Consider the following 13,067-nt stretch of genomic DNA (forward strand, 5'->3'; position numbering starts at 1 on the left):
TTATGTGGAAATTTTACCTTAGGCACACTTTTAGCTAGGGATTTTTAAATGCAAGCTTATTCCTTAGCTTGGAAGATCCTACAGTGACCTTTTTTTTTGTAATATAGTATATGTGGATTTTCTTTTTCCTAGCAGTTGGAGCTGTACCGTGGGGAGAAGCTGCTCTGTTAGCCTGTAGTGTTCAGGGGTTTTCACTCTTAGGTACCTAGTAAGACTGCCTCAGATGATAACAACCAGAGGAGGATTCCATGGTGCGATGCTATTTTATAAGCTCTCACAGGTTGCTGGTGGCAGCATATGGTGTGTGCTACCTTACATGGGAAAGGGGATTTGTCAGGATACTAGAGTGCCTTGCAGAATCCACAAATAGTTTAAGTAGGGCCTGGTGCAGTAGCCTAGTGGCTAAAGTCCTCGCCTTGCATGTGCCAGGATCCCATATGGGCACCGGTTCTAATTCCAGCGGCCCCACTCCCCGTCTAATTCCCTACTTGGGGCCTGGGAAAGCAGTCGAGGATGACTCAAAGGCTTGGGACTCTGCACCCATGTGGGAGACTCAAAAGAGGCTCCAGGCTCCTGACTTCTGATTGGCTCCAGCCATTGCGGCCACTTGGGGAATGAATCAGCAGACAGAAGATCTTCCTCTGTCTTTCCTCCTCTTTGTATATCTGACTTTCCAATAAAAATAAATCTTTTTTTTAAAAAAAAAATGGCTTAAGTATACATGTCCAGGGAGGCTACTATGGTTTCCTTAGTATACTCAGTACCAGGCCTTTGTGTAGAGAATGGGCTGCCACTGGCTTTCGGAAGCTCCTGCCCCTTGCTCTTTTAGCTCAGGGGATTTGATGGGCCTCACTAGGGTCGTGGGAACGTTGGCGTAGTCCCTAGTTTTCTGTGATATCACCACCTAGCACATGAACTGTTCCCTGATCTGGAGGCAAAGACTGGCCAGGGTTTAGACGGTAAGTCACAGAAGCTGTGTGTATTGGAGTCACCAGGAACGAGAGCAAGTCTCCAAGAATGGTCTCTGAAAAAGCTCATCAATTTTCCGTCTCCCGGAGTGTGAGATGTAATGATTTCACAGCGGGTGTCTTCTCTCTCAGGGTCAAAGGCATGCACGTTCATTCACAGTCACTTCTGTAACACGGAGGGATTGTCCTTCACCACGCCGTGCTCAGGGTTTTGTATGCACTGCCTCGTTTCAGCCTCTGCACAGCAACTCTGTGAACTTGGGAGACCCTTGAAATTGTCCCAGCCGGTGTGGAACCAGGCTTTGAGTCCCATCCCACAGTTCTGCTTCTTCCCAGCCTGACAGAATGCCCCTCCTTGTGACTGATGAGTCATTCTTTAAGTGCTGGGTCTTACTTGTTATCTCTGCTTGACTTACAGCTTAACATAAATACCGGTTGAATATCCCTGATCCTAAATGCTTAGGACCACAAATGTATCAGGTTTGGGATTTCTTGGTATTTGCTTGCTTAAAATGAAATATCTTGGTTTTAAATTGTGGAGCATGTCATATTTTCAGATGAGTGATGCTTGACTTGTTATTAAAAATGCCTCTAATTGGAAATAGAGTTTTATAGTACATAATATAATGTGGAGACTAGTGGCTTCCTCTAGATAAGCCCAGGAATGTGGAGACACAGCCTAAACTACTTCCTGATACATTTCATGCATCAGACAGATGTTACACCCACACACACATACTTCCATGCTACTATTGCTGCATCTACTACTATCGCGGACAGAGCCAGCCTGCTGCCTGCCCTGTGGTGGCTATAATGCATTCTTAGTGCTGAGGGCACTTGCTGGGGTCTGACTTCTAATGTTCTGGGTCTTTCAGGACGGATCAAGAAATTCAAACCTATACCATTGCCGTGATTAATGCGCTTTTCCTGAAGGCTCCTGACGAAAGGAGGCAGGTAAGTGGCATTGTTTTCGTGTTAAGACTTGAGTTCAAGGCTGGGAAAGTATTTCTGCAGAGAGAGCCCTCTCCTTCCCATCCAGGGTGCTCCTTGGAGGTACTGCCGAACAGCTGGCTGTGTGACCGGGTGACCGCTCTGGGTTACTGGCACATCCGGGGCCAGCAGGTGGGAAGGGAGAAGCCGTTGATCACCGATGAGTGCCAGGCACATTGTAGTAACAGAGGGCTTTCATGCAAGGGAACCCAACAAAGAAGCTGACAGCATGGAGAGAGGGCCGCACCACTGCTGCCATGCGAGCTGAGTCAGAAGCCCCTGGGACTTTCCGTGCCTTCTCAGTGGAGGCTTGTTGGGTGAGGCAAATTTTGTTCCCATTTTCCTGATGGGGAAAGGGACACAGCAGAGAATTCACACTTGATCCAGAGAGGAGTGAGGTGGAAAAGAGAGAAGACAGGGCGGAGAATATGCAGATTGCTGTCTCTGGCTGCTTCCCTGCATTCCCGCGTCCCAGGTGCACTTTGGTCAGGGTATTTCTTCCCAAGGTGTGTGAATGTGGCTGGAAAGTGTGTTTTCCCTCCGCTGTGGTGAAAGAGGAGATCCCTCCAGTGAATCTATGTGAGGGTGCACTTGACCTCTAGAGCCTTTGGTTCTTTCTCATCCGGAGAGAACATTGCAGTGAAGAGAAGAACTGGAACTCTGCCATTGCATGAAGTTGAGTTGCAGCTCAAATCCATTCATTTTTCTCATCTACGTGATACATTCCTATAACATGTTACCCAGTCACAATGCACATTCTTCAGACACTTGGTGGAAATACCACATCTTTCGGTAATAGACTATGTGCTGGGGGCTTGATGACGGATCCTGATTTAGAAGCCTTTGAAGGTTCATCCGCTACTAGGTACAGTGTCAGGAATTTTGTCGTTTCGTCCTTTTTCACTCCCAGGGACTTTAAGCCTCAGGGAGTAAAAGTGCGGGGTCTGGCTTGTTTTCCATTTAGAGTTTTTTTGTTATCTCTCTGGGGGTTCTGCACCACGAGCTGTGTTGCTATCTACTTTCCCGGGGTTTGATTTGATGTTGGCTGAAGGCAGGAGTGCCAGGCCCTGCCCTCCCTGAGTCTGGGCTGGGACCTATTAGCCCACTGGGTTTTCAAAAGTAAAACATTTTTAAAAATTAAAACATTGTAACAGCCATGTAAAAATTATACATATTTTTGGAATACCGTGCTATCTTTTGATACATGTACACATAATCACATGTTGAATCAGGGTGAATAATAATTGTCTTCCTAAACATCTGATATTTTTTTATGTTGGAAACATCCAAAATCCTATCTTACAGGTTTTTTTTCTTTGATAGAGTGATGTGTAATGCCAGTGACATTATCTGCAATGACCTTACTGTGCAATAGAATCCCAATTTTCTTACTTTTTTCCAGCTTTCACTTAGGATCCATTAGTCAACACTTCTCATCTTTCCCTCCTGTTAATCAGCACTAAACTTTTAACTTCTATGAGATCAGCTTTGGGTTTTTTGGCTTTCTAAACTCCACATGGGTGTGGCTGGGTTTTTTAAGAGTTGTTTCTTTTTTTTTTCTTTTTGTAGATCTGAGACAGTGTAATGGGTGGGGCTTCCCCTGTAATGTTTGTGTCTAAATATTAAACTCAGACCATCTGTCTTAGACAGTCCAGGAAATTGGCTGGCAGCTCTTTGTCATTGGAGGGGAGGAGCTTGAATCTTCTGCTGCCCTGACCCAGGGTGTCTGGCCAAACCCCATAGTTGCTGAGTGTGGAATGTGAGGGGTCAAGGAGGCTGCATGTGGCCTGGGTTCTTGGAAGTCTCGTTTCCCCATCTGTGGAAGAAGGGGTTAGATTACATGAAATGCAAGTTCCTGTTTTCCCCAGGGGCCATGATCTCACTTGGATCTCTGAATCTAGACCAATGAGTAAGATGTGTGCATTTTGCATATTACTTTACACCAAGCACTCCTGCTAATTTGTTGAATGAGAGTTTCATAAACATGATCAAATAAAAATAATATGTTCATTTCTACTGACGTCAGAACACTGGTAATAGTGGAATTGCAATATGATACTAGGCTTGGATTCTGTGGAACAAATCTGTTTTTGAAGAGTTTGCAGCATAAGATGGACAGAATAGAATCTGATCCAATAAGTCAGTGACAGTAATAAACTACTGTAAAGAGTAGTCTAAGTATATAAGAAAATAATCTAGTTAAGGAATAGTATATGTAATCCTGCAGAAATGTGTGAAGAATTGTATTTCTAATTCAATCTTTGAAATCAAAATAGTTGTAAGCCTCTGAATTGATGTAGACATTTTAAAGTACAAAATGAAAACTCTAGATCACCAAAATAATGGGAACATTATGATTTTCAAATTGTTTAAAAAGTTTCAGTGAGTTATGAGAGTTAGCTAAAAAAATGATTTCAAATTTCACCCTGAGTTCTATTTGCTGTTAGAAGGTCGATGAAGGCCACTTAAGCACAAGTTTAAACAAACTGATATAACTGGTATCACCAGCTAACGGTGTACGTCTTTGTCCAAGGAAGTTAAATTTTTAGCTAGTGTAGATTTGACATTGACGTTGTTATTGGCATATGGCATGGAAACTTTAAAAGTTCTGGTTGTTTTGGTCAAAGAGAAAAACACCAACGTTTGCCAAAAGTGCTAGTGTTATTAGGGATCTCTGATTTCTCAGCATGGTGGTCAGTGTTTGGTATTTTGTGGTTTTATTTCATTCTCACCTTACGAGAAGGTTTTCTTGTTTCGTTTTCCCATACCTTGTCATGGAGGGAGGGTGCATGGGGTTGATTAGGGGAGGAGGTTTGCTCTTAGATGGGAAAATGCATTCTTTCTCTTACAACTACTTGCATCATCCAGTCTACTTTTTTAAAGGCAAGTACGTTGGCATGATTAGTTTCAGATATCCCTGCACATCTCTGTTGTTTTGATAAATGTTATGAAAAGACAGAGAGAAAGACTGAGTAGAAAATTCAGAAAAGATGGAGTTAAAAAGAAGACTGAAAGACACCCCTACTGGGCTTTGCAGAAATAGAACTCCTACTCTTGTGGCTGTTGTGGGGCCACTTACTGCCTTGCTTGATGTGGACATTCTCCTACGTAGATCATTTTCCAGCATATGTGGCCATTCCAAATGTGCTGATTGCATTAAGTGTATTTTCGAAGTTAAGCTATGTTTTATGTTATCATTCCATATCAGTATATCTAAATGTACATGTGCAACTTTCTATACTTCTATATCACTGTAATGCTATAACAGTCAGCTATCAATGCTCATGCTTATTAAGCCAGCTTTCTAAATAGTGCAAAAAAAAAAAATCCTAGACAATAAGAATGTTTCTGTTTTCTTTCTGACCGAGTTACCATCCTTAGAAGGAGGTCCCAAATATTTTGTTTGTTTTCCTATCAAACGTTTATTTCTGACCTATCTCAGAAATTATACTTCAGGCTTGAAAAGTAAAGAAGTATAAATTGGTCTCTGTATGTGCTTGTGAGGAGCCCGCAGTCTTGAATGGAAGATAAATAGTGTAAGCAGATAATTACAATAATTGCTCTGTTGGATGTTGTAAATATATTGTCTCTACTAACTTGAGTACCTTCTAAAGCATTGTACTAAAATAGGCACAAAGAAGAATATGGTTTTATTTTTATTGTTGTTGTTGCTGTTAATGTGACTATTGTGCAGTAATTTCATTTTGCAAAAGAAAAGAAATGAAAAGAACTCTGGAGTCCTTTGGGCCTTTTGTCATCTGGTCCAAGGACAAATAAGAAAGAAACAGAAATAAACCAATGGGCTTTTCTGTTTAGATGGAAAAGACAGCCACTGCTCTCTCCCCAGTGTGTAAAGCGAAGTTGTTTCTTGGTTATTATTGTTGTTTCTGAATGGTCAAGGTCCCCACTTTCTTGCTTCCAAGAGCATGCAGGATGTGCTATTGCAGTTCAAGTTGCAAACATCTAGATTTTTCTGAGTCACCTTATGGTGCTTGCTCGCTTGTCAATGCGGTGGGTCAGCAGGGGTGGGGGCGGGAGGTTTCAAAGAAAGCTGCCAACGTCTAACAGAGCGCTCTGCCTTCCCACCCTTTCTTCTCTCCTGCTTGCTTTCCTCTCTGTGGTGGCGCTGATGCCCCTAGGTTGATGCAGAGAGCAATGTTGACATCCTTGGGTGTCCACTGACTGTAAGTCATCCGCGTTCCCTTTGTCACCATAAGAGGGCGCTGTTCTCCCGTGGTGCTACTGTCTGTCCTTGCTCCTATGCTGCTGCCCACCCCCCCAGTGGTTACTTCTCGTGTTTTTGGTTATCCTTGCTTTCTGAAGATTTATTTTAACCTTGGTAGAATTCATGATTTTTATTTAACTTTTGTTTTTACTTATTTGTTATCTTCTAATTATTTGAAAGTTAGGTGTACAGAGACATGGACAGTGAAATATCTTTTGTCTGTTGCTTCACTTCCCAAATGACCAAGGCAGCCCAGCGCTGGGTCAGGCTGAAGCCAGGAGACAGAAAGCCCACGTGGCTCTCCTGTGTGGGTGGCTGGGACCCAGACACCTGCAGCCATCACCTACCTGCTGCCTGCCAGGGTGCTCATCGGCAGGAAGGAGGAGCCAGGAGATGAGCCTGCACAGTCTGATACGGGATGTGGGTATTACAAACAGGATCTTAACCACTGTGCCAAACACCTGCCCTAAATGCTTGTTCATGATCATAGCTTAGTTTCCTTTCTTCTCAGTGGGATTAGCAGTACCAAAAGTGCTCCCCATCACAGTGCAGCTTTCTGCGATCTTCCTGAATGTGAGCAGTATTTTTACTTTTTGAATGTGTGTGCTAGGACTGTGTTTCAACTGTGAATATTTAGAAAAGAAACCTCGTGGATAATTTAATAAAATTGTCTGCCAGTCTTCTTCGCCATGTTGAGGGATGCCAAATTCAAGGCACGGCCTGTGGCTGTCAGGCCCAGCAGAGCTGAAGTCTGCTCTGCTCTGGAAGAGCTCGGCCATTGGGCTAGACACTGTCCTTTCACTAAAATGCCACTCAGTTCACCTCTGTGGCCTTTTTCAAGACCTTTGTCTGCTTTGATTTTGTGTGGATGGAGATAAGCTGGCAGCCAGGAAACTTAGGTCTTCATGGTCATGGCCGTCTAACTCAGTATGTGATGTTTTTGGCCAAAGCTTTCAGTACTTGCTCTAGCAAAACACAGTGAGCCCCCTGCTGGAGAGCCGTCGTTCTGGCTGCAATGTTTGGTTTTTGTTCAGCACTCACTTCTTTCTGGAAGGAGGAAATTCCTAAAAGCAAAAACAGATCAAACAAACAAATAAATAGAATTGCAGGTACCAGATTTCCTCCTTTTGTTTTTGAATATAGCTTTTATAAGCTCAAGAGAGCATTCAAAAAGTAACATGAACACCACTGCCTGTTGGAGGTTCATTCTCTCAGAAGAAATACTGCTGATACCCAGTTATTAAGTCCCACCTGGGGGAAGGGCGTTTTGGGCCGTGTTGCCCTCTGTGTATCCTAAGCCTTTGTGTGTGTACGTTTCTGTTCCTCAGGAGATGGCAAACATTTTGGCTCAGAAGCAGCTGCGCTCCATCATTCTCACGGTGAGTACCGAGGTGATGTGGCCGCCTGGCTGGGGGATAGCCTGGGTGGTTTATGCTTCTCCTCTTCGGTCGAGAGCCGTGGCTTGCTCCATGGTGACCTGCTGCTGTGGTGAAGCAGCAGGACCTGGGAAGGAGGGAACAGTTGGCTTTTGGATAAAGAAACGGGGCGTTCCTGCGGGAGTTGCCTCTCGTGGTTGGAAGCAGGAGTCTGGAACTGGAAGGAATGCAGCAGGACCTTGCTTCAGCAGCAAGGGTCCTCAGGCTGCCTTACATTCCTCAGGGCTTTCAGCTCCGCCTGGAGGAGAATCCGAAGCTCTGGCTCTTCCTCTGTTCCCCGATCTGAGATTGTTAGTGGTTTTAATGAGGAAGCAACATGACGCTGTGAGAGGCCCTGAAATTTTGACTGTTATTTTGCCTGATCTTCTGAAAGAAGGAAGGCGGGCAGAACAGGCATTCGTGGCAGTGTAGAAACGGCCGTAAGCCCTGGTGGGAAAGAAGCCCTAAATGGTTAGCTGCAAATGCTTGGGAATGAACCAGGAGTAGGATTTCCTGAGGCCTGACCAGCGGTCTGGTTGATGTGCCTGCTTAAAAGGAAGAGGAAGAGGAAGGAAGATAGAGGAATGGGGAGGGGAAAGAAAAAGCATTTCTGGTTGTGTGATTCCAAAAATGAATCGCAAGTTTACAGTTTAACACACACCCTGTAAGATGTAGGTTTTATTATTATTCAGGTAAACTTAAGTCCACAAAAGGGATGACAGCCTTGCTGTTCTTTATAATCCACCAAGAAGAGGGCCACTTGGGGAAGCACCTGAGCAGGTCATCGGAAAATGGAAGCAAATCTTTTTTTGTGGCTTTTAAGGAAAGGAATGAGAGAATCCAAGAAGGCTGATTAAGCAGTTTGGGATTGGCTAGTTCAAATTCAGTGGATTCTGGAGTATCTGGCACTTGATCCTGCACCATCAGGGCCTGGTGGTAGGGACCCCGAGTCCCGGAGCCTGACTGAGGAAGACTGGAACCCCTGGCTCAGGCACACACATGCACATGTACACACATGGGGTCTGATGCAAGGAAGCTATAAAAAAGTTAAAGCTCCTTGTGGGCAACAGGAAACACATGTTTGGTGCCCAAGATCGATGGTAAGGAATGCAGTGTGTGAGGAAGTAGGATTTTAAGTTTTTGACCATCAAAGCTGGAGAGAATCAAGATGACAAACTTCCCCCATTCACCCCCAAACTCCCACCCACATACTCTGAACTAAGTCTTGCTTGAAACTTCTGATTATGTGGGAAGTACAGGATTCACACTTTGATTATTTTTTTTACAGTGGATTTCAATGAAAATAGATGCTATATTGAAGTGTGTTTTGGTGTAGGTGTTTGTGCAAGGAGAGGGAAAATGGGGAGATAAAGGTTTGGAATGTGTAGTTAGACCGTCTTAGCCTATAGTTGGTATTAATCTTGGTGGCATTGAGGGCTAGAAGCCCAGAGAAATGAGTGTGTGGAAGGACAGCAGTGGTCACGGCATCACAGGGTCAGTTTGCTCCATTTGGTGACTGTTATGAGCTACAAGCTCCAGGTTGGTACTCAAGGTGTAGATACTTTCAGATTGCCATGGATGCTCCCACATCCATTGGCATCCATTCTGAACATTGAAGCATGTGGAGTTGGATCCCTCCCCATCGCATTCTCTAGCTTTCCCCCACCCCCGGCTCATTGGATCAGTGACTCTGTATTGTGCTACTTTCCTCTCTTCCTTCCATTTTGCTCTTCTTGAATCTCCTGTCCTAGTATGGTGTGTCCAGCCATGGAATGGAGTCCAGGTGCTTGCTAGGTTGAGAGGCACCCACACAGTACCTTATACACTTCGATTTCCAGCAGTCCTCACTGCATGGCAATTTTTTTTCCCATTGTGGGAAGCTTTGACATGTACTGAACTCTCACTTCAGAGCAGTCTGCCCACAGGCAGTGATGGAGTCCCCCAAAAAAGTGCCCTGGCAGATAGCAAGACATGACTGTGTCCAGCGCATGCACAGCAGACATGAGTGATGGATGTCTTGCCACATTACCTGGTTGTTGGGCATTTGAAAGCTGCAACCAAGAGCTATGCCAGGAGGATGTAGGGTGGGCCGTGGTGTTGACTTAGACAATGATTCCACTCAGCTCTTGTGTGAGCAAGAGGCCTACCCCTGCAGTCTCCCTGCTTGTGTTATATTGGTTCCAGTTTCAGTCCCGTTACTATGGGGAAGGATTATTTTATTTTTCATTTTGTTGCTAACTGGCGAGCACAGTAGCAACCTAAGCGTGTGGTCAGTATGTTGTTATGATGGTTGATGACCCTGGGATGTGCTCTAGGCATTGAGCTGCAGAGCTGGTGGGGACCGTGCTATTGGAGGTTTCCTTGGAAGCATCTTCCCATTTCAAGTGCGGTCACCTAGGAGAAGACAGTGGAGTTGCTTCTGATGGCAGGGCCAGCTCGCTCCTTTCGCAGTTGTCTCGTTTTAGGGCCCTTCTCTGAATTACATGTCCCCATCCAGAGCCCCAGTCCCCATCCAGAGCCCCTTATACTTCCCCGCTCATGCAGTAGGTCCTTACCTGGGTTCAGGCTTAATGACTAGGAATCTTCTGGGCACTGAAACACACAGGAAAGCTCCAGGATCACCTTTCTTTCTTGGTGGTTCTCCAAGTTCCTGCCTCCGTGGCAGCCAAGGCGGACTGCCCAACTTCTCCTGGGCAGTGACGAGGGCTTCTGTTTATTGCTTGTTTCCTCTTTCTCTGTTTTTCCCTCTATCCCTTCCCTCCTCTTTTTCTTAATTTCTTTCTGGCTTTTAAAAAATATGTTTATTTATGTCTTTACTCGAAAGGGAAAGTTACAGAGTAGGAAAGAGAGAGAGAGGAGAGAGAGAGGGAGAGAGAAAGAGTGCTTCCATTTGCTGATTCACTCCTCCAATAGCTACAACAGTGGGGGCTGTGCTGCTCTCAAGCCAGGAACAACTTCTGGGTCTCCATGTGGGTGGGGTGGCCCAAGGATGTGGGCCATCTTCCACTGCTTTCCCAAGTACGTTAGCAAGGAGCTGGATTGGAAGTGGAACAGTCAGGACATGGACCCTTTCCCATATGGGATCCTGATGCCACAATTAGTGGTTGTGCCCGCTGCAGCACTGGTGCCTCTTTCTTTGTGGTTTTTAAAGGTGTCTTCTGTGATCCTTCTTCTAGCATGTCATCCGAGCTCAGCGGGCTATCAACAATGAAATGGCGCATCAGTTATATGTTCTGCAAGTACTCACCTTTAACCTCCTGGAAGACAGGATGATGACCAAGATGGACCCCCAGGACCAGGTGAGTACCCACTGGACGGCAGGGAAAGCCCATGAGGCAAGGAAACCAGGCATTCATAGATTAGGATACCGGTGTTCCATGGTTATCTCACAGCTTGCCAGCTTTAACATCTAACTGAATCTTGGGTCTGAGAATAACCTAAATGACTTCTTCCATTGGGCCCCAAATACTTGCATATTCTTCCTTTATGGGATGAGAAAGCCTGATGTTGCATGGCCACACATCATGGCCTTTGGGTTACCTTCAGGGGCAATAGCCATGGAGTCCAGCTCCCAGGCGTTATGGGCCAGGGAGCGCTGTGTGGTCCTGACTGTGCAGATGGAGGAAGTAACTGCCATTATGCAGTGCTTGGTGGCAAGGGCCAATCTCAGTTTAGATGCAGTTTCCGGGCTGGTGTTTTGTCGGTTGATTATTTGCTGGAATTCTCTGGTTGTTGTGACCAACAAGGGACATCTACATCCAAAAGGCCACATGTGAGGAGGATGAGGGCAGGGAGAAGGCAAAGCTGGGAGCCTGCTAGAGCAGGGCTGCAGCCCTGGGAAGGAAGATGGTCCTGATTGACACATGAGGGCCCGATCCGTCGCAGTTAGGGACTGAACCTGGAAGTGGGTGGCTGTTGGCGTGTGGCCACGTGAGGCTGGAGGACGGAGAGGCTTGGCGAAGCCAGCACTTGTGCCCCATGTCCTTAGGTTGGTCACCTCAGGGGGATGACTGTGTTTCTATACCACAGTGATGGAGGGCAGGGTATCTTTATGAGAAGCAGTTGTCTTAGCTGCCTCCCCTTGCACTAGCTCATTACAAATTTTTGTTTGTTGTTTGTTGTGATACTTAACGTTTAACAAAAATCTCCATCTGAACCATTTTATGTGTGGTTTAGTGGCCTTAAATACATTCACAGTGTCGTGAAATCATTGGCACCATCCGCTTCCAAAGCTGAGTTTCTGTTCTTGGAAACAGTTACTCTGCTTTCACTGCTGCCCTTGGTGGCCACCGACTCTACTTGCTTTTTCTGGGACTTTCTAGGAAGCTGACAGGAATGGGATGAGACAGCGTTTGCCTCTGTGATCTGATTAATTTCACTGAGTTCAGTATCTTCAACATCCATGCATATTGTGATGCTGAAGTCCCTCTGGTATAAGTGGATTTTGAATTTTTGTGTGCACCAAAATGCACACGTCGTGAATTCCGCTTTCCTGAACTTCTGCGCCAAGTGAGTCTGTACCACACTGCGTTCTCCCAGTCACTCCCGGGTGCACGTAGGACAGTTTCCAACTTTTGGCCTTTTGTTTTTCTTCTGTTTGTTTCCACTAAGTCACTTCGGAGCAAGTGTACTGTGAATACTGCTTCTGGTTTCCAACAGTACAAGACTCTGCAGGCTGGCCTGCTCCAAACACAGCCTCCCCTTGGCGTCGGGGCCCTTGTCTGGGGACTGCGCTGGCAGTGGGGATCAGCCCTCCAAGTAAGCTGGCCACAGGGGTAACTGCGGCGTAAAGCCAGGACGTCCAGCAGGGAGAGGCAGGAGGCAGCCAGCCTGATAAGGGCCGCCGGAGAACATTGGTGGTCTTCTGTCTGGTTTTTGTTTTTCTGATGCAATGACTTAAACTCTGGAACATCAGCACAACTAAAGCAGCTCTCCCCCACCTCCTTTTTTTTTTTTCTCTTCCCTAACTCTTTTCAGGCTCAGAGGGACATCATATTTGAACTTCGAAGAATCGCTTTCGATGCGGAGTCTGAACCCAACAATAGCAGTGGCAGCATGGAGAAACGCAAGTCCATGTACACTCGGGATTACAAGAAACTTGGCTTCATTGTGAGTAAGCCCTGGGCTGTGAGCTGCTCCTCCCAGCCCCAGCCCTGCCTCCTGCACCTCCCCTCTGCCCCTGGGGACTTGTGTGTGTGTGTGTGGGGGGGTGACCTCAGCCACATCAGAGCGTGTGGTCCTCCTGTGCTTTGCAAAATAGTTTCCACATGTCCAGATGTTGAGCTGGTTTAAGCATGGTTAACATGAAGCGCTCTTCTGGCTGCGGAGAAGTGGAAGAACTTGCCCAAGTGTGACTAATGGTGTGTGTGTTTATGCAGTCCCGGTTCCGTGGAACGGGAATAGTTAGGCTGGAATGCGACTCAGTGTCACTGCCCCTGCCCTCCTGGTGTGTGAGGAGGTTCTCCCTGA

General features: G+C 46.0%; 1 protein-coding gene across 3 annotated transcripts in view; it reads left to right on the forward strand.

Moving 5' to 3' along the window:
• ELMO1 (engulfment and cell motility 1) overlaps window positions 1-13,067 on the forward strand; it is a 489,334-nt gene that overhangs the window by 184,746 nt on the left and 291,521 nt on the right. For 2 of the 3 annotated variants that reach the window (XM_040964658.1, XM_040964659.1), the window contains 4 exons: window positions 1,844-1,922; window positions 7,512-7,562; window positions 10,775-10,897; window positions 12,576-12,707. In XM_040964658.1, coding sequence (XP_040820592.1) covers window positions 1,844-1,922; window positions 7,512-7,562; window positions 10,775-10,897; window positions 12,576-12,707 — 385 coding nt within the window. Of the gene's footprint in view, window positions 1-1,843; window positions 1,923-6,097; window positions 6,143-7,511; window positions 7,563-10,774; window positions 10,898-12,575; window positions 12,708-13,067 lie in introns of all 3 variants that reach the window. The other variant, XM_040964657.1, reaches the window with a different exon arrangement.

The sequence above is a fragment of the Ochotona curzoniae genome, unplaced genomic scaffold, assembly GCF_017591425.1.
Source record: "Ochotona curzoniae isolate NIBS_2020 unplaced genomic scaffold, NIBS_Ocur_1.0 scaffold_3835, whole genome shotgun sequence".
Classification (NCBI taxonomy): Eukaryota; Metazoa; Chordata; class Mammalia; order Lagomorpha; family Ochotonidae; genus Ochotona; species Ochotona curzoniae.